Source organism: Pyrus communis, chromosome 1 (assembly GCF_041283825.1).
Source record: "Pyrus communis isolate YQ-2024b chromosome 1, ASM4128382v1, whole genome shotgun sequence".
Lineage (NCBI taxonomy): Eukaryota > Viridiplantae > Streptophyta > Magnoliopsida > Rosales > Rosaceae > Pyrus > Pyrus communis.
The window spans coordinates 1,063,459-1,083,913 of NC_142565.1; the positions used below are offsets into that span (position 1 = coordinate 1,063,459).

The window sequence follows — 20,455 nt, forward strand, 5'->3', positions numbered from 1 at the left end:
GATCATTTCATTGCTATCATATCAAAAAAAATTGTTCCATTGCCTTAAAAACCCTACAGTTTTTTTGTCGAATACAATTGAATAAAAGGGAAGTAAGGTATTAAAATGACCGAAATAACCCTAAACACAAGTCATGTGCGAGGCACATGGTTTATATTGGATGAAAAACTTAACAGAGTTAGAAAGAAATGACAAATTAATGACTTCAAAAAGTTGGTATGACAAATTGCTTATAATTTTAGTTTATATGACAAATTGAAAAATCCCTACAAGTTCATATGACATTTCAAAAAAATTTCGTTTCTTTTATGAATAAAATGAAAGCCCAAAACCATTTAATTATAAATAATCAAGAGGATTCTTTCTTTTTTTTTTTTTTTTTTTTGGATAAATAATATGATAATCCATATTATACTCATTTAAATTATAAGGAGACGTCTCAATAAGGATTGGTTGAGTGTTTTTGGGCGATTTGTAGAAACCAAACGGTGCTAAGACCCACTTTATAAATCCTCAAAAGAGGCTTGTGGTATCTCCACGATCTAGGATGCGGCAGCCTGTCATCCCCTTATGATGGGGCAACCTCCCCTCTGCCGCTTTTTTCACCAAAATAAAAATGAGAAGGAGACGCATTCGAGCACGGAACCTCATGTATGAAGACAAATACTCTCAATCAACTCAGATACAAGATATTGGCATTACTTTTTCATGTCTTATGTTTTGATTAATTTATTAATCATACGTTGACGACTTGACTTCGTGGATAGTAAACAAGAGCTAAATCCAATTATCCATATACGTTGACGACTTGAATTTTGTTTTTGGAAACATCCGACGGTTTGAGTCACATGACTTAGATTAGTTATTATATTGCTATATGTAGCTGGCGGTTGCTAGGTGTGAAACCAAACGATCATACAAGTCAATATTTTTTGAATAATGCTTGCCTCTTTATAAGTACTTACTTGTCTCTCATTAATGATTATGAATATTTACTTTTCGACTATTATAATCGAAATTGCATGTTTCTTTTACTATCATCTAAATATCATATATATAAAAATTCATTTAATTTGGATACTATTTAGTCATATATACATGTTAAATTAATCAACGATTTTGGTAACAAATAATATCCTCATTTAGAACTATTTAGTTGTTTTATGCATATGAAGAGGCCAAAATATTTCCAAGAATTTTTTGCATATATAATCTTCAGATGTGATAAAGAGAATGAATGATTTTGATTTTGATATTTGGATAGTAAATGTTCGTTAACCATAAATAGGAGGACAAGTGAATCCCTCATAAAAGGCAGAAGCATTATCTATATTTTCTACGTGCATTTCATGTTGTTGGTCACTTGTGGAGAAAATTTTGTTTGGCCTTTCCCACAGGTGAACAATTTAATCAATGAAAGAATCTCAGATGTTTTCTTGTGCAGCCAACAACCTACGTAGTACATATATTAATACACCAAGACAAGAGATTCTTTGTGTGGAATGAGTTCACTTCGTTGTTTCTTGTTCTTTGTCCTTATTCTTTGTCTCTGTTCTTTGCTCTTTGTTCTTTGTTCTTTGCTCTTTGCTCTTTGTTCTCTGTCTTCTTTGTTCTTTGCTCTGTCTTTGTTTTTTGGCTTTTCCCACGTGTGTGAGACGAATATATTTTATTCTTTAAAAGATGTAACAGACGTTTTCGTGGTTCCGACTCAATATTTTATTGATGTCAATCATATATATATATATATATATTTTTTTTTTTTTTGGAAACAGTCAATCATATATTCTAATCAACTACTTTTTCGCTTCTTTTAAGAAAATGGACATTATATTATTGGCTAAAAAAATACGCCTTAAATTGGCATTTGAGTCCAAATATCAAGTCATAATCGAATAGCAATTTACGTTGCATGACTTAACACGAGTACTATTATTATCATGTATTAATAACTTTAAGATTGATCTATAAATGATATATTGGAATAGAAGACCGATATGTGACATCATTAAGAATGATTTATAAACGATGTTCTAAAAGATAGACAGTTCAGATCATTAAAACACAATACAGAATAACCCCACAAAAACGTGTATTAAAAGTTGTATAAAAAAAGTAATGCTACGGATCTCTTCCCATTCAAATATAGACAGCCCTTAAAATTTACGTCGTATTAAAAGACCTACGTAATAGTAAAAAACTTACGTCATGTTAAAAGACCTACGTGAGAAACGTGGATTCAGTTTGTCTTAAAAGCGAATGGCAATGCACAGCTCTCTGCATTCTATTCTCTCTCCATCTTGTAAACTGAAAACCTCGTCAGTATGGTAACTTCAGATGCAGAGAACCCCCCAGCAGAGAAAGATGGCAGGTTCGTACACACACACACACACACACTCTCTCTCTCTCTCTCACTCTCAAGTATTTCGAACATAAAGAACATAGTACTTTGGAACTAGCTAGTATAGGCAGGAATGTACAAAGCCCATTTTTTACGGCGAGAAAGAGAGCGCCACAAGTTCGTAAATAAAACTCAATTTTTCGCGGCGAGAGTACATCGCCGTTGGGGGAGAAGGGCCACAAGAGGCTACGGTGGTCTCCACCGAAGACTGGCTTGGGTGGTGGCTTTAGTTGCCATTACTGCAACCCCACCAACACCGGCCTCGCCGAAATCGACGGTGGTATGGTGAGTTCGATCGCACAAAATCCAAATTCGGGAGGATTTAGATAATCTCACAATCACTGGACTCCATCATATTAAAAACGATGTTTGCCGACATTGGACATGAGATTTTGGCCATCCACGACTACCTGAAGTTGTCGATGGCGATAACAGAAAAATTCGTTTTCATGTAATTACGAAATTGTTCATAATTATTATTTCAGTTCAGTTTTGATTAGAGGGATATAATGATAAATTTCTGATAAAGGAGATTTTTAGTTCATTTGTTGTTTAGGGATTAGGGTGAATGCATATATATATATATATGAAGTTAAGTTGTTTGTTGCGTGTTTCCCAGAACGACTGGAGAAGGTCCGATACCAATTGGCAGCAGGGGCCTTACCATGATACAGAAGATTTTTAGTCTGGAGCAGGGACCTTATCTTATGATATGGAACAAACTATTTGTGATATCATGCATATTTGCTGTCTATCTGGATCCTTTCTTCTTTTACTTCCTGATCATCGATCAGGATAACAAGTGCCTTCAAATGGACAAAATGTTGACTATTGTTGCTTTTCTTGTGCGATCACTCAACGATTTCATTTTCCTGGTGCATTTGATATGTGAAATTTGTTACAATGTTACCGTGAAAAATGAACCCTCTACGACGGTGGGACAAACTGGGGGAAATTCAGCTACGAAATCGAAAATTAGAAAGTTTATAGCTCAGAAGATGCCGTGGTTAACTGTCTTCACTGTAATAGACTTTTTGGCTCTTATTCCCCTCCCACAAGTAAGAGAAATTACCTAAACTGCAGAAATTTTCTTTTTTGTGGCTACCCGAAAATGATGGACTTCTATGTTCTAACCCTTTTTTAACTTTTGAGTTTCTGCAGCTGCTAATGGTAGTTATGTTTTACAACATGAAGGGCTCAGGACTTGTGGAACACTTGTCCTTTCTGAATTTTTTTCTTCTCTGTCAATATGTTCCGAGGATTTATCGAATTTACCTATCGGCCAAGGTATTCAAAAGGACTCATGGGATCTGGGCTAAGGGTCTATACAACTTGATTCTCTACATTCTTGCTAGTCACGTAAGTTTCATCTCAATTGTCATTCTATTTTAATACTTTGGTAATTACTAATGTTCAATTATGGATGCATTTTTTTTTTTAAAATGTTAAACTGATTATCTGGGGTTTTGTGTTTGCATGTTATGGATTTAGATACTTGGAGCTTTTTGGTACTTATTTTCTATTGAACGAGAGTTAACATGTTGGCACATGGCTTGTGAAAAGTTGGGTAACGATCACAGGGAATGTGTGAGTACTTTCCACTGCGATAACCAGAGGACTACCGCAAAAAATATAACAATTCTAGATGAGTATTGCCCGTTGAAACCAGATGGTCCGTTTAACTTTGGAATATTTCTTGATTCCCTAAAGAATCAAAACACAGAGCAAATAAATTTCGGGAAGAAGCTCTTTTACTGTTTCTGGTGGGGCCTGCGAAATCTAAGGTTGCATTATATCCATTGATAATCAACAATTTTTATAAAGGATAAATTAAGTTCTAATCCCTTATTTTTCATTCTCATTAATTGAAACCTTATTTATTTATTTTATTTTTGATAAAGGTCCTTGACTAATCTCCATGTCATTATTTGAATATTAAAATTATTTACAAGTGTCAATTTAAAAAAATGAAAAACTTATTAGCCATTTCCAAATATATCTTTTTAGTATTTTTTTTCATATATTTCTATTTATAATTTGTACTCTTTTTTTTTTATTTGGCCAATATTCTTTTTAGTTTTTATTTCTACCTATATATTATTTTTTTTTGTGAATGTTCCCATGCTAATTATATATATACATATATATATATATATAATTTTTTAAATATATCAATAGTATTTCTAAAATATATTAATACTTAAGTGGGTACATTATTCTTTTGCTAGAACTATGGGAAGATTAATATAACTTTATTATTGATTTTTAAGTAATTATAATAGTTTGTAAAAACATTATTTAAATTTTGTTTAAATTTCATAATTTGTGGGATATTGAATGCATAAATGCAGGAGTTAAATGCATTAAATGATGTCAGTGAGCTTGATCAAATTATTTAAGGGTAATGCTAAGGAGACTAAATTGGTAAACTAAATTTTGGAAATTAAAGGACATAGAAGTTGATGATTGGTTTATTACTTAAGCATTGATAAACGTGCTCATTACTATTTGTAACACATCATTTAGTTTACAAATTTAATCTCCTTACCATTACCCATTATTTAAATAAATAAGATTTCATTATAACAATTATGTTGAATATGAACCGGTACCAAAATGATCCTTTTATAAAATATGCAACGAATAAAATTTTTGGTGTTATCATACTCAACAACATTGTCTAATATGATATGATATACCTAAATATTTTGCAGTACTTTTGGGACTAATCTGACAACAAGTACGTATGTGTATGAAAACTTGTTTGTGGTTTTCATTTCTGTCGTTGGCTTGCTACTGTTTACATATCTCATCGGAAACGTGCAGGTTGGTATATTTATTCTCTCTGTACATTAACTTTCAACATTTTTTTCCCGTGTTTAGGACCGCATGCGGAGATCATTCTTCGTTAAGTAACCATTTGATTTGTGCCGAGACAGACTTTTATGCAGTTGGAAGCTACAAAACAAGAGGAGAGGAGACGAAAATATGCAAAAGATAACAAGAGACGAAAATATGTAAAAGACGACGTAAACCGTTGGATGTCCAGAAATGAAGTCCCTGATGTTATAAAGGGACAAATCTTGAGTAGCATAGAGCAAGAATTTGAACAACTGAGTGATGCTGATCTCCATAATTCTCTGTTCTATATTCTTCCCAAGAATATCAGAACAAATCTGATGCTTTGTCTTTGCATGAAAACACTTAAGAAAGTATGTTCCTCAACCTCCATCTCTCACATTCATTTATGTTATACATTGTTTTGAAACAAAATGATGTTAACATTCAACATTTGAATTACAATAAAGATAAGATTGCACCATATAATCTTAAAGTCTATAGTCCAAAGTTATATAATGATGTTAAGTTAGTTAACAACACGGAGTAACTTTGTTATTACTATAGCTAGCTAGGTAATTGCATGCATCCGTTTATTAATTGCAACCAATTTCACTGCAATGTTGTTCTGATAATATATGTTTGTGCGCGCTCGCATGTGTTTAGGTAAAAAAGCTTCAAAACATGGCTGACGAAGTGTTGAAGTCAATGTGCGACTGTCTGAAGCCAGTGACGTACAATAAGAACGAATTCGTTTTTCGAATGGGAGATCCAGTCGACTGCATGCTGTTCATTATTGAAGGGACGGTGTGGACGTGCGCGTTGAGTGATAGTCGAGCTGGGCAAGGAATCTCATCGTTGGCCACCAAGCGCCTCGTGAAAGGTGACTTTTACGGGGAAGAGCTTCTCGATTGCGCATCAGACAGTTTCACGGAACTTCCAGCCTCCGGCAAACATGTCAAATGTCAGACAAAAGTAGAAGCATTTCTGCTCATGGCCAACGACTTGGACGCTGTAGTTTCCGAACACCGGCTAAAGTGGGAGGAAAACGAGATGCGTTTTCAAGAGGTGGAGATCATGGCAGCTTAACAAACGTGCATTGATGTCATAATAATATACAATAGCGTTTTAGAAATGCTATTCAGCCCACGCTATAATAGCTAAAGCCTTTTCCACTATAACGTTTCAGAAATGCTATTAATAGAAATCATAGTATTTTGAAGTGCTATGAATTTTCTTTAATAGCGTTTATAAAATTCTGTGTGTGTTCTGTAGATGATATCATAGCATTTGGAAATGCTATAATAAAAATAGCAAAACTCTTTGTTCTTTTCACATTTGTGTTTATTACATGCTACTTCACAATTGATACAGCTGTTACAATTTATAATATGAAGCTAATTAAAAGCTCCCATAAGCTAATTGAGACAAAGAAAAAACAATGCACAACCAGGCCACAGGGCAAATCAAGCAGCATCACAAGCCACAACGGGAAGACAAATGAGACATTCATAAGCTTTTGATACGGAAAAAAGTTCATTATACAAAAACATATGAAATATAAAACAGGACTTCAAAGTAATCAACTTAGATTTAAGTTGACTTACCCGAAGTGAAGCTCTTATATCTTCTTGAAATATATGAGAGGAACTACCTGCTATTTTCTGTAACATGCATATATAAAATTTAAAAGCTACAACCACTATTAAGGGAAGCTTCAAATGATAAACCACTTACTCCTGAGATTCTTTAGTCCGTCCAAACACGAGCATATATGTCATATTTTATTATACAAGTAGAAGAACATTTGAAAAAATTTTAGCGTACCGTCACGTAATCCGAACACATTGAAAATCTCTCCGCTTATTGATGTGGAAATGCTTACCTACACGCTATTGTGGCACAACCAACTTTCCACATACCCGCTACAGTGGTTTCCAAATACCCGCTACAGTGGGAGAAAAAAGAGAAGTAGGGTTGTCAAGAGGTGAAGTACATGGTAGCTTCTACCATACCAACAGCATACCGTCGTGCTCTCAAGCCTTTTCCATAGCGTTTTTGAAACGCTATAAAATGCTTTTGTATTATAACATTTCAAAAACGCTATTATAGATAGAAATCATATTGTCTTTTAAGTACTATTAATTTTCTTTTATAATGCTTAAATAAACTCAAAATTTCGAAGTCTTTTTTCTTTTGGTCAAGAAAAGAATCAACACATACGATATTAACTTAAAACTACATTCACTTTTACTTTATCTAATATGAACTTAAAAATATGTTAAAAGTAAAATCAGCACATTCAGGAACGGCATCCAATACATGCGACAACAACAACAAACTTATACTTACGGTGTATCTTAGAAACACAAAGAGGCCACAAAGATTTTTAAAATTTCTAAAAACCAAGAGAACATCCAACAAGGAAATGCACAACAAACACAGATCCTCCTCGGCTAACCAACCATCGGTTCACTCTAAAACATTATTCAATACCGTGAGAGATTTTTTTAATGTGACCGGTACACAGAGTGATGCACCACGTATTACTATACAAATGATGAGATATGTGTGTTAAACAGTTAATAACTTAAAAAAAAAAAAAAAAATTCTTACACTTCTAAAAATACACGTGATGTACCATTCGTGTTTCAGTCTCAATTAAAAATTTCTCCAATATCACAGAGTATATCGACAACAAACCTAATGTGCCCTCTAAACATACGCGATCAATAATTACAGTCCAGCAAAACTTATTGTTGCCTAAATCAAACATATTTCATCAAATTCATCATAGATTAAACAAAGGTACGAAATTTAAGCGAAATAGCCATAAACCTGGACATCATCGAAGCTCCAGCGGTTGAAGAGCTTCACGTCATAGTGCGACTGCGTTGGTTCCAGTACAGGAGTAGCAACATCAGCAGCGGCCGTGGTTTCTGTATAACCGCAATTCAAACTAAAAAAATTAGAAAAGCTCAATACTCTAAACCCTAGTTGATTAAAAAACCTTCACCCAGAAAATGAGATTACAGAAATTTGATCACTATTTGACAGTGCCTGCATCAAATGTTCCAAATTTTGAACAATATAATTATTTACGGGGCTTAACCCATATATTTATACAAATCAAGTTATAGAAAAATAAGAAATACCCAAAAATAGGACAATTTCTTAATCATGGAACAGAAATATGACATTTCAACTATGCACACGCCATGCACAAAAATCAAACAGAAATATGATTTTCCTACACCTTGAAATGACTTAATTGCCCTTGTATATATATAAATGGGTTATTTGCTCCCATTTTTTTTTATCTCTCTACTCTCTCTCTTTCCCTCCCCATCTCTCTTCTCTCACTTTCTCTCCCACGCACTCTCTCTCCCCTTATCACTGTGCACACACAATGCATTGTCATCCTAACCAACACCGTCCAAATCGAAGCCACTACCAATTTCATCTCATCCTCACGAGTTCAAAACACCTAGCCTTGTCACGAATCTCATCCACGATCGTTGAGATTGAAACTCAAGCAAGCCGCGAGCTTTCTGGCCATTTTCCGGCAACACGGCAAACAACTGAGGCTCGAGACCACCACCACTGGACTTGCATCGAGGGTGGGAACAAAGTCCAATCATTAAGTGTTGGTGTTTTGTTTGATAAAATTTTCAGGATTTACCCATTGTATGTACATGACATGCACATGATATACTCATAAATATGAGTCAACCCAAAAACCTAGATGAAATAATACTTCGAAGTTAAATTAGGGTTTGTGTTTCATGTTGGGGCCTATGGGTTGTAGAATAAATTTCAAAATTTTATGTGCTACAAAACTGGGATGAAACAATTTCTGGTTCAAGTGTCCAATTGCATAAATTAGTGAAAATTTTTCTGTAATGTGCATATGGTGTGCTTGACTACATCTTAATATGAGAAGTGGGAATGTTCACTAGTTATGATGCACGTTTGTTGTCCCCCGAATTTTAGCAAGTATGACCACAACTTAGTTGGCCTCTACGAAAAAAAATAAAAAAAACGCCTAGAGGATGTTAAGAATCATGCGTGTCCACGAAATAACGACAACGAGTATCATGTTTTCCACGGGCACGGTAAAGCGGTGATTGAAATACGTAACAATACTTTTCAAACTGCCACTGTAACCTTATATACATAACGATTATGTTTTAATTGTATCCATTACACCAATAGGTTGCAGTTAAAGTTTCTTATTAATGTGAAAAACAGCTCGTTGCTCATGTCTTCAGTTCTTTGCATATCATGTGCATGTAATGTAAATATTATTTGCATATGATGTGCATATAGTGTATATGGTGGTGACGTCGCATGTGATGACGTCATTTTTCTGATTTCGAAAAGAAAGTTGTGCTCTCTGGGTTTTTGGAGTTGGAATATAATTACGAAGTTAGTCATGCACACTACATGCACATTGCGGAAAAAATTTCACACATTTCTGCAATTGGACACTTGAACCAGAAATTGTTCCATCCCAATTTTGTAGCACGTCAAAACTTGAAATTTATTCCAAAACCCATAGGTTCCAACATGAAACACAAACCCTAATTTAACTTCTAAGTATTAATTTATTTGGGTTTTTGGATTGGCTCAGATTTGTGAGCATACTATGTGCATGTCGTGTACATACAATGGACAAATCTTGAAAAATTCATCCAACAAAACATCAACATTTAATGACTGGACTTTGTTCCCACCCTCAATACGAGTCCAGTGGTGGTGGTCTCGAGCCTCTGTTGTTTGTCGTGTTGCCGAAAAATGACCAGAAAACTCGCGGCCTACTTAAGTTTGCAGTCCCAACGATCAGGGATGAGATTCTTGACAATGCTAGGTGTTTTGGACTCGTGAGGGCGAGATGAAATTGGTGGTGGCTTCTATTTGGACGGTGTTGGTCGGGATGATAATGCATCGTGTGTGCACAGTGAGAAGGGGAGATAGTGTGTGAGAGAGAATGTCACATCCCAGTCTCGACTCCATCGTAGCACGATATTGTCCACTTTGGACCACGGCCATGCCCTCATGGTTTTGTTTATGGGAACTTACACGAGAACTTCCCAGTGGGTCACCCATCCTGGGAATGCTCTCGCCCGAACTCGCTTAACTTCGGAGTTCTGATGGAACATGAAGCCAGTGAGTTCCCAAAAGGTATCGTGCTATATGGAGGATGACATGTATATATAAGGCACATCACTCCCTCTCCGTTGGTCGATGTGGGATGTTACAGAGAAGTGAGAGAGAGAGAGAGAGAGAGAGAGAGAGAGAGAGAAATCAGAAAATGGGAGCAAATAACCCATTTATATGTGGGTAGTTTAGTAATTTCAGTTTTGTGCATGGTGTGTATGGTGTGCATGGTGTTTATGGCCGGTTTGTCCTATTTTTGTCCTAAAATTAAGAAATTGTCCCATTTTAGGATATTTCCCTAGAAAAAATGAGATAAATAAAATTAGGAAGCAAAATAAAGGGAAATAAATCACTAACTTTTAATCACATTAAGAACAATATCTGTGATTCTTTAAATTCTAATTTCAATTCAGAAACCCAACTGAAAATTGAAGCTTAATTCTCAATAAACAATAATATACCGAAGCATTAATAATAACGAATCTTAGTGCCCTATTGTTGAGTTGATTCAGACGTGGTTTTTCATCCTCTCCCTTCGGTTCTCTTTCTCTCTCAAATTCAGACGAAAATGACTGGCACGGGCTCAAATGAAACAGCATGACACCAAAGATTGGAAGATTGAATTAAGATCAGTAGACCCAAGATTTTCATCGGTCAGGATTTTGGGTCCGGGAGGGTCTGAATTAGCAGTGGTGTCGGAGATGGTCGTCGTTGTGTCGTGAAGAGAGGGGGGATAAAGCACAGCAGAGAGATCCTAAAGAGATATTAGACAGACAAAAAAATTGTTGTTAGGGGACTGCTAGATTTTAGTTTTGTGCATCGGCTTGAAACGTTTGTCATAACTGTTGTCCATCCTAGCTACTACCACTATTAAGGGAAGCTTCAAATGGTGAGCCACTTACCGGAGATATTCTTCATTGTGCCCGAAATATGGGCACATACATCATATTTCATCATATAAGTGGAGGGACATTTGAACAATAAAAAAAAATCTTCCCTACATTTGTATAATAACATATGACGTATCACTACTTCCGAACACATTAAAAAATATCTTCCTTACATATGTAAATACTTTCCTACACGCTTGTGGCACTACCTTCCACTTTGTCTCTAGGCCACGCTTGCATTTGAAAATTTTGTACAGAGAAAAACAAAAACACATGCCACTTAGCATTACGATCTAGTAGTATTCCTCTTTACTTGTAAGTGAAAGGTTTTAGATTTGATTTTCGCCAAATATGAATTTAAACTACGTTATTACTAGCTTATTGTGAGGCTTTTTCCATTCCTCTATCCCTTTAGTGCAGGAAATATAGTTTGCTAAAAACAAAAACACATAAAGTTATAGCTGATTGAAATCATGAATCCAGGCAGTAAGTCACAATTCTCTTCATTCAACTGAATTAATTACAACAGAACGCAGCTAAATTTACCTATTTGAAGCTACACACACGCACGCGCGCGCATACATACATACACACATACATACATACATACATACATACATATATATATATATATATATATATATATATATATATATATAAAATTGCATTAACCGACTATATCAGTCATTGGAATTTACAAACTAGCGACACTATTGTCCTTGGCGGCGCAGCCGCGTGGGCCTAGTTGAGTTAGGGCTTGAAGGCAAGCTCTATGGCCAGCCATCACATCGCAAGGCTGCAGACACCACCTTTCCTTGATTCGTTCCCGATGCTTTTTCAATCTTTCTTTGGAGTTTGAAGGTATTATCGGTACAAAACTTTGATTCTGAATGGGCACATTTTTACGAATTCAAATATCTTCTCAAGAATCCAACTCTGACCATTTCAAGAATTAGATTCCCCATTTTATACGGATCCCATCATTTTTTTATGCCTAACGTTTTGGTAAACACTTCAATGACTAAGGATATGTACAATTCCGTTTTCCACCATTTCATTCCCCTTTGATAAACATCTCCTATTTCTTTGGATATCCACAATTAAATTTACATATTTTCTGGACCCTCGAGTAAGTTTATAATATTTTAAAACTGTTCGTACTTAATTATAAGAAAACATAAATTAGCACAACCATATCAACCGTGAATCCAAGTCAAAATCCCCAACCCCCCCTCTCTCCTTTCCCCCTTTTCTTCTTGTTCCTCTGCTTCTGCCTCTCCTCCTCCCTCCTCCAAAAACATCAAATCTCAGTTTATGGATGTGGCTGCAACTCCCTAAAACTATCTGGCTCCAAAATTTAACCTTTTATTTTTAAAATGCGGAGAATTATTCCCTAATACAATGGTTATTGAAATAAGAAAAATTTATGGGCATCCAGAGATGAAGAAATGATTGTACAAAGAACCACTGAATAGTTTTTGTTATAACGGAAAGCACTAAACGCTTTATCTATCATAAACCTAATTAAATTTCCAAAACAATCGTTATGTTATTGTTATTAACACACCAAAAGAGTTAAATACGCCATTGTGCTATTGTTAGTAGCACACCAAAACAATCATAAGTCATTATTTTATTGTTATTAGAATGTCAAAACATTTATCCTAAATTCGTCAATTCCTTATATTTTTTGTTACGAAAGAGTGAGTGATGAATTTTTTTTTTTTTTTTTTTTTTTTGGCATGTCAATATCAAGCACCTGAAATAGTCGAAATTTCAAGTACAACAATATCTTAGAAGTCTGATTCATAATTATAATTATCATCCACGGTAAATTTCCAATAACATAATGTCGAATGGCTATATAATTATCATCCACAAATAATTATTGGAGTAAGTGCTCAGGAACCCCATCTACACACAAATAAACCTAAATCCCACCAATGCCTTTGAAGGGAGAGCTCAAGAACCCCCCCATCTACACACTTAACAAATTACCTATTCTCTATTTTTTTTCCCCATCTGCTACTCAAGCAACCGATGTCGCTACTAGTAACTACTTCTCGCCGATTTGTCTTGCCGGTGTTGAAGATTCACGTAGTGCACTCACCTCCCTCCTCAAGAAAGGAGGCAACGCAAAGGCAGCTGAGTGCATCTGCCAAACAAACGACGATGTTATTTTGCTTTACAAGTATATCCAAAGCAAAAGAAATGGATGCAAATATAGCAGATTACCATGTAAAAAGAATCCTACCTCGGAGTTATAATACTTAAGTTCTCTCTTATATTTGAGAGCTCCTTCTAACTTCTCAACAGAATTGACGGGATTTTTGAAATCAACGGGAGGCCCCGCTGTTGAGCACAACAGAAAACCTATCACACCACTGCACAACAAGTAATCTCACAGGTAAGAATAATTTCATGACATCAACCCAGTCTTAAGAAGGATCAAGAATCAGCGGTTAAGCGAGGTGCTTAGTCTAGTCATTGTCAATGCATAAATAATACAAGTTCACAAAGAAACTCGAGACTTCTTTGCCATTTAAAAAAAAACATATATATATATATATATATAGAGGTTGAGAGCGAGAGTAGATTAATGCGTGAAGAGGAAAGTATTACCTTGGATACGTAGGAACACTCGCCCAAGCATAATTGACAGACCCCTTGAATATTTGACAGCAAACAGAGATCATATCTTGAATAAGATGCGTATGGAGCCACATGCTCTCTGTCATATTACAGAGAACACCACCAGGCCTTAATGCTCTAGCTATTGTCTCAAAAAATGGCTTCTCTACAAGCTCTTGGGCTGGACCTGCATCCAAAGGAAACCATACGTTTAAGCACTAGATTTAGAACCTTATTATGGGGGGCACAGAAAATAGAGAGTAACCAGAAACAAACATGTCCTCCGTAAGATTTATACGAACAACAGCTCAAAGACATCTCTGTATGCTCACAAATCAATACGACAAAAATTTGAAGTCAGCCAGCCAAAAAATGCATGGCAAAACTATTGTAAAGAGAAAAATCATACCGACAGGGTCTGACGAATCAACAATTACAGCATCATACTTCCCTTCAGGTGCAAGCCTTAAGAATTCAGTAGCTGACATGCATTTAAAATGAGATATAATGGGGCAGCCAGCCAAATACAAAGTCAATACGATTTTACCAATTGGATCAACAAATAGTAAGTATTAAACCTACCATCAGCGACATGAAGGTGGACGCGAGGATCCTGAAATCCAACGGCTAACTGAGGGAAAAACTTCTCGGACACCTACAAAAAGCCAATCAAAAGAAAACAGATAGTCAGCTCAAATTCTTAACAATCAAATACACAAAGGAGTACTTACACCACTTACATCTATAACCATCTTATCTATCTCACATATATCAATATGCTCAACCGAAGGATGGCGAGAAACCTCCCTAAGAACCCCACCATCACCACCACCAACAACCAGAACCTGCATCGAAAATCACATGGCACTTAGCACTGTCGATGCAATAAGAAAACAATAACAACTTTATGAGGGCATAAATGCCTCTCATTTTTATCACTTCCAATTTCTATCACTATATTCCAAGCACAAAAGTAGACCAAACTGCAATCACCAGGCTGTAACCAAGTCAAAATATTATAAAGATGTGGGCTTTTAAATTTCATAATAACACCATTCCACATTCCACATTCTATTCTCTGCCAACTAGGGAAGCTGGTTCATAGTCCAAATGGTCATCTACAGGATAACTTCAGCCAAATCCGAAGTTTGGCAGAGCAGTACCATTGTGCAGATATGGTTACAAAATCATTGCATCCAAGTCAAGCCAAAATGAGGCAGAATAATACAATTTTATGAGCTAAACACCATATGTGATGCCTGGCTGGTAACGAACAAGGGATCCCTAAATGATGTTCAGATAGCCTTTGCAATTCATACTACAATCAGCAACATGACCACGAGCTCATGTATTCGGGTTCTGCTCAATATTGCAGTGAAAACCATCTTAAGCTTTCAGAGAATATGCAAAAGAAGAGTGCATGAAGAACATTCAAACTCTATTCAAATCCCAGATAAAGTGTTTCACTTTTTGAAATCAAAGCAAAAAATTGATTTCAATCTAGTTATACTATGTGTTCTCATGGTCATGGGTGATCGTGATCAAGAGATCAAGAGATCAAGAGACTCAGCAGACTTTACACACACACACACAACAAAAAACATGAGGGAGGGAGGGATGGATCATTTATAATTACTCTCTTTGGGGAGGAAATTGAACAAAGAGGTAGATGTGCTATCATCTCCTGGTATGCACATTCATCTTTCTCACTCAGCTGGATAATGCCATCAAGAACAAGAACTTTCCCATATATTGAGGACTGCATAAAAAGGAATTCATATATAAGATTTAGAAAAGGAATGCAAGGGAGATAAACAAGCAAATTAAACTGTCTTAAGACAAAAATGACAAACCTCAAACACCAAAATCTCTTGGAACTCTGATTTTCCCCTATACAGAATATTTTCTACTTTCAGTGAATGAGCTTCACCTGAAAAAAAATAACAACAAAAATGAAAACCTTCAACACAAATACATGCAGAAAAACTCTCAAGTTAGAGGTGTGAAATTTCACAAAGGAGTATTCCGATTAGAAGCAATAATTGTAAAAGAAGCACCCCCTTACTCTGAATAGTGAGAAAAAGAAGAGAAGGAAAAAAAAAAAACAATTACCAAAAGCTTCAAAAAGTTACCAGATGAAATTCAGATCATGGAGTTGCTAATACAAGATATCACTGAAGCAAGAAAAACTACTCCGTTTGTTTTATCTTTCCCTCATTACATGAAAACAGTGTAAATTTGACAGAGCGGTCCTCTAATGGACAAGTTTTCCTAAAGTTATACTGAGAATGAAAGATCACAAAATAAGCAAGAGATCATGTCCAGCAATAAAACTTAGCAACCTCAGTAAAGAACACAAGAAAGGGATCTTGATCCAGAAGTGAAAAATGAAGCATGCGTTGTGTGGTATATAAAGAAACTACAATTGAGAACACGAAATGTGTGGATGCATACAAGCGCATACCTGGCCACATAGGGTTGTTGAAATAAACCTTTTTACAATCCTTCTCTGCAATTACAAAAAAGAAAAGAAAAGAAAGGAGTCAATTACAAACAACCAACAAGAAGTCAATTTACAAAAGTGAAAAATCATAGATAATGACCAGAGCGAGACTGGGATTCTGAGAACCACCCAGAAACAACAGTAGAATGACATTTTGCCTCGGCCTCAGGGGTAGAAGCCATAGCCTTCACGCAACAAGAAGGGATGGCCTTCTCCGAACCATTCCCGTTACTCGCCTTCCCATCCATAGTCTTCTGGCATTCCAAACCTCTTCCTGCGACGTCCTCCATATATTATCTTCTTCTTCTCCGTCTCCAGTCTCTAACAATCAATACATACTCATAAGTAACATATAGCGGAAATAATACATTCACTATAAAAACCATCTTTCAGAATCAAAAAACGATTCTTCAGACACAGCACAACACACTCATGTTGCACCAAGTTAAAGCATCTATCTTAAACAATCAGATTAAAACAAACAATGTTAAACTAATGACATACCAGAAGAACTATCACAAAAAGGGTTTAAGTAACAGCATCCAGAATAAACATATGAAAAAGTTTAAAACTTTTCGTTTAAGTAAGCTAGATTTGCACTTAAAATCTTCCTGTTAAAGCAAAAGGGTTTAAGTTAATCACAATCTTCAATCAATGCAAGATCTTTTCCATTTCAACACCTAAATTGAACAAAAGCATATCAAACTAAATCAAATCCCTAAGTTATCTGCAAAAGCTATTAATCTACTAATTAAACCATGAATTTATATCACACAGTAAGACAGAGGTTACACCTCCCACCCCAAATAATGAAAGACCAATCTGAGTCTATTTAATTCATTTACTGGGTCCCAAACAGTTTTTAAATTTTAAATGTTCCAATCAAACGCCGCAGAGTAAAGTCCTAACCAACTCGTACCTAATACGAAATAAAGAAGTATTACCAACCCAGAAAATCCCAAAAACACAAAACTTAAAAAAATCGGATCCTCTGTACCAACAAGTACCAAAAGCAAAAAAAATGGGAAATTTAAAAAATAAATAAACAAAATTGATATATTCATTGCACGAACAAAGAAAGTAAAAAGTATATTTTCGATTTTCTCGGCCACAATTTTCCCGGGAAACAAACAAAAGTCCAGGGCTTTAAGCCATTAACAAAAGAGCGTTCCCAAAAGCGAAGCCGGAGATAGTGAACACCACTCTATTTGTCCAAATTAGGAAATTAATTTAAAAAATAAAAAATCGGAAAATAAAATCAAAAGAACCCATCGTTTCTTCAGAACTTGCAGAGCGGCAAAGATTAAAATTAAGGAATGAGAAAACGTACAGCGGGTAGATACAGATGTAGGGAGAGAAGCAGAAACCTAGAGATATAGATGCACAGAGAGAAGGAGAAGGGTTGATCTTGCCTGGGTTGATCACAAATTGGGTTTTCGTGGCGCTAGTGAGAAACGAAAATTAGTACGAACTGGGTAAATAGTCACACTCGCAGTCTCTCTCTCTCTCTCTCTCAATGAGAAGTCTGTCGATAAATCTTTGCTCTGCCTCTCTCTGGTTCTCTCTGCTGCTCCAATTCGGTTCGCACGAGAACGCCTATGGAGACCAAGTATTTATAGTACTTTTTATTTATAATATTTTATTTTATTTTTGCAACGTGAAAGGATAAATCAGTTTTAAATTCAATTGGGGGAACGAATTTACGGATACGAATAAAGGCAGCCTTTTTATCATTAATGAGGAATTTTGTAATGTGCGGATAATATAGTCTGATACGTTAAGTATCAGAATATAGATTTTTTTTTTAAATTTTTAACTAATTATATTCTTAGATTTGGTGCGTTGAATCGCATTTCAACTAAGTATGTGTCAAGGTAAAATTCTCATTAGGAACTAATGACAATCTTCGTTATAGTCATTAGGGACTGATCTGTATTAGTAGGTAGTGTCCTTTTTGGCTGTAGAGGTCATTTAGAATCATCACTTCAGAGCTTCAACTTTGGGTCTCTAGTTTGGACCTGGCTTCTTTGCCTTCTCAGTTTTCACACACTTTCATGATCTCTTATTTTGTGCGATTACGGTTAAGTTTTATAAAGATAATAAGATAAAAAGTAAGAGTGATATAAAATATTGACGTAGCTTAACCGTGACCATATAAATAAGAGAGGATGGGAATGTATAAGAACTGGAAGGGCAAGGTGTCTTGGTAGGTAGTGTCCTTTTTGGCTGTAGAGGTCATTTAGAATCATCACTTCAGAGCTTCAATTTTGGGTCTCTAGTTTTTGATTGGGTAGTCACCTCAATCTTTTGCTTTAAGAAGGTAGGAGTGAAATCTGCGGATATTATTTCATTAATTTTCCTTTTTATCAAAAGACATTCACAATTTTAAAGGAATGGGAGGAGATCCCCTTGTCAAGCTCATAACTGTAGATCGGTTCAAAGTTGATAAAATCATAAATAGGTTCGCACTGCATCCCTGGTGCCTTGTCCAGTCGAAGCCGGAAAGAAGTTTCCATTTGTAAGTTGTACTAGTCTTCAATCTCCAGGTTATAATTTGGTACTTTACTATGCCACTGAGAAACCTCCAAATCCAAATTCTTCATTTGCTAAGTTTGTAAATGAAAGTGACATGTTTTGCAATAAAAGATTAAAGTTAATTTCAAGTATTGTTGAAGGATATTGGACAGTTAAGCCCACGTGATTTCGGAACAAAAAATTGCCTACAGTGGAAGGTGGTATTGTGTAATATGTGAAAACCATCGCTGCAATGACGAGAAAGAAAGGTAGGAGTGCATGGTGGGAGGCGTGAGCCAATGTCTTTTTTTTTTTTTTTTTCCTCTAGTTTTTATTATTAAATAAAGGTATTACATGGTTTTTATTTGTTAAAATGCAAAGTTTTGAAGTTTTTTTTTAGGGTAAATTATACTTTACCATTTCAGATTTGAGGTCTATTGCAACCACATACAACATCTTTAAAACATTTCATTTTCATACCTCAAGTATTATTTTATTTCAATATAATACATCTGTTACATTTTCAATCCATTGATCCTTTAAGAGTTGACGTAACTGCCACATTTATGTCACGTGGCAAAAAAAAATTGTTTTTATGCAATAAAAATATTTTAATAATTTATGAAGAGAGTGGAGGTAGTTAGGGAAATGGGTACTGGGTTTTCAGTTTTTTTTTTTTTTTTTTTAAATAAGGTAAATTATTATAATATTTTTAATCTATAAAAAATTATTTTTTTACCACGTGACACAAATATGATAACCACGTCAGCTCTTAACGGATCAATGGATGGAAAATGTAACGGATGTATTATATTGAAATAAAATAGTACTTAAGGTATGAAAGTAAAATGTTTTAAAGATGTTGTATGAGGTTGCAATAAACCTCAAACCTAAGGTGGTAAAATATGATTTATCCTTTTTTATTATTAATTTTTCTAAATTAATAAGAGATGTGTGAGAAGTAACAAAAAAAAAAAATATATATGGATATCACACTCGTGTATATAAATTTGTGGTTAACGCTGATCATGAGGTCGAATCTGTCGTAAAATATCCATAAACTTGCCGAAAAAGACACACAGATTTCTCATTCAACCTTCCAGATCGTGTTAAACATGTCGAGTCCACATCCTCATACATCAATCTCAAATCCCGATCACAAATGGTAAATGTGTCGGCACTCTGGACTCTAGCTAGCTTTTGATTCATGCAGTACTGTCTCACGACGTCGTGTTGTTGGGCTGTTTCCTTCAATGATTCAGTGGCTAAAATCAAAGGGAAACCCACCACAGCACAGAACAGTAGATTTATCCATGCATGCCTTCAGTTTCAGCTTTTCGTATAAAGGAAGCTATGCACACAGCTCCTTAATTGACAAATAATGAGTGGTTTTGGTTGCTCACTTTTCTTACAGTGGGTGCTACTGCCGGGCATAAAAACAAAATATAAAAACAAAAGAAAAGAAAAGAAAACAAAGAAACTCCATGTGCTTCTTACTTTGGTACGTGCTAAAGAACCATT

General features: G+C 35.3%; 2 protein-coding genes across 4 annotated transcripts; one reads left to right on the forward strand and one right to left on the reverse strand.

Annotated features, from left to right (window-relative positions):
• Window positions 1–2,268: 2,268 nt before the first annotated feature.
• Window positions 2,269–6,571, forward strand: LOC137721053 (cyclic nucleotide-gated ion channel 1-like). Its single transcript, XM_088690973.1, has 7 exons — window positions 2,269–2,368; window positions 3,018–3,456; window positions 3,560–3,757; window positions 3,890–4,182; window positions 5,113–5,224; window positions 5,338–5,610; window positions 5,903–6,571. Exons 1-7 carry the CDS (start codon window positions 2,322–2,324, stop codon window positions 6,323–6,325), a joined length of 1,785 nt encoding a protein of 594 aa, XP_088547099.1. The 5' UTR covers window positions 2,269–2,321; the 3' UTR covers window positions 6,326–6,571.
• A 6,506-nt stretch (window positions 6,572–13,077) lies between these two features.
• LOC137720411 (spermine synthase) lies at window positions 13,078–18,072 on the reverse strand. Of its 3 annotated transcripts, none has more exons than XM_068459478.2 (11): window positions 17,751–18,072; window positions 16,521–16,741; window positions 16,382–16,426; window positions 15,771–15,847; window positions 15,554–15,676; window positions 14,658–14,762; window positions 14,500–14,572; window positions 14,327–14,398; window positions 13,909–14,104; window positions 13,541–13,670; window positions 13,078–13,441 (listed from the first exon to the last, which is right to left on the reverse strand). In XM_068459478.2, the coding sequence occupies exons 2-11, from the start codon at window positions 16,708–16,710 to the stop codon at window positions 13,343–13,345; spliced, it is 1,110 nt and encodes a 369-aa protein (XP_068315579.2). In that variant the 5' UTR covers window positions 16,711–16,741; window positions 17,751–18,072; the 3' UTR covers window positions 13,078–13,342. The 3 variants fall into 3 exon arrangements, with proteins under 3 accessions (XP_068315579.2, XP_068315581.2, XP_068315580.2); XM_068459480.2 differs by having other exon boundaries at window positions 17,833–18,068; XM_068459479.2 differs by having other exon boundaries at window positions 17,788–18,008.
• Window positions 18,073–20,455: the final 2,383 nt, after the last annotated feature.

Coding starts and splice junctions, on each gene's coding strand:
- LOC137720411 (XM_068459478.2), bottom strand. CDS start 16,710: ATGGAGGACGTCGCAGGAAGAGGTTTGGAATGCCAGAAGACTATGGAT. Junction 14,105..14,326: donor TGATTCGTCAGACCCTGTCG/GTATGATTTTTC, acceptor CTTTGGATGCAG/GTCCAGCCCAAGAGCTTGTA. Junction 13,442..13,540: donor TTAAGTATTATAACTCCGAG/GTAGGATTCTTT, acceptor TTTGTTTGGCAG/ATGCACTCAGCTGCCTTTGC.
- LOC137721053 (XM_088690973.1), top strand. CDS start 2,322: ATGGTAACTTCAGATGCAGAGAACCCCCCAGCAGAGAAAGATGGCAG. Junction 2,369..3,017: donor CCAGCAGAGAAAGATGGCAG/GTTCGTACACAC, acceptor CGTGTTTCCCAG/AACGACTGGAGAAGGTCCGA. Junction 4,183..5,112: donor TGGGGCCTGCGAAATCTAAG/GTTGCATTATAT, acceptor AATATTTTGCAG/TACTTTTGGGACTAATCTGA.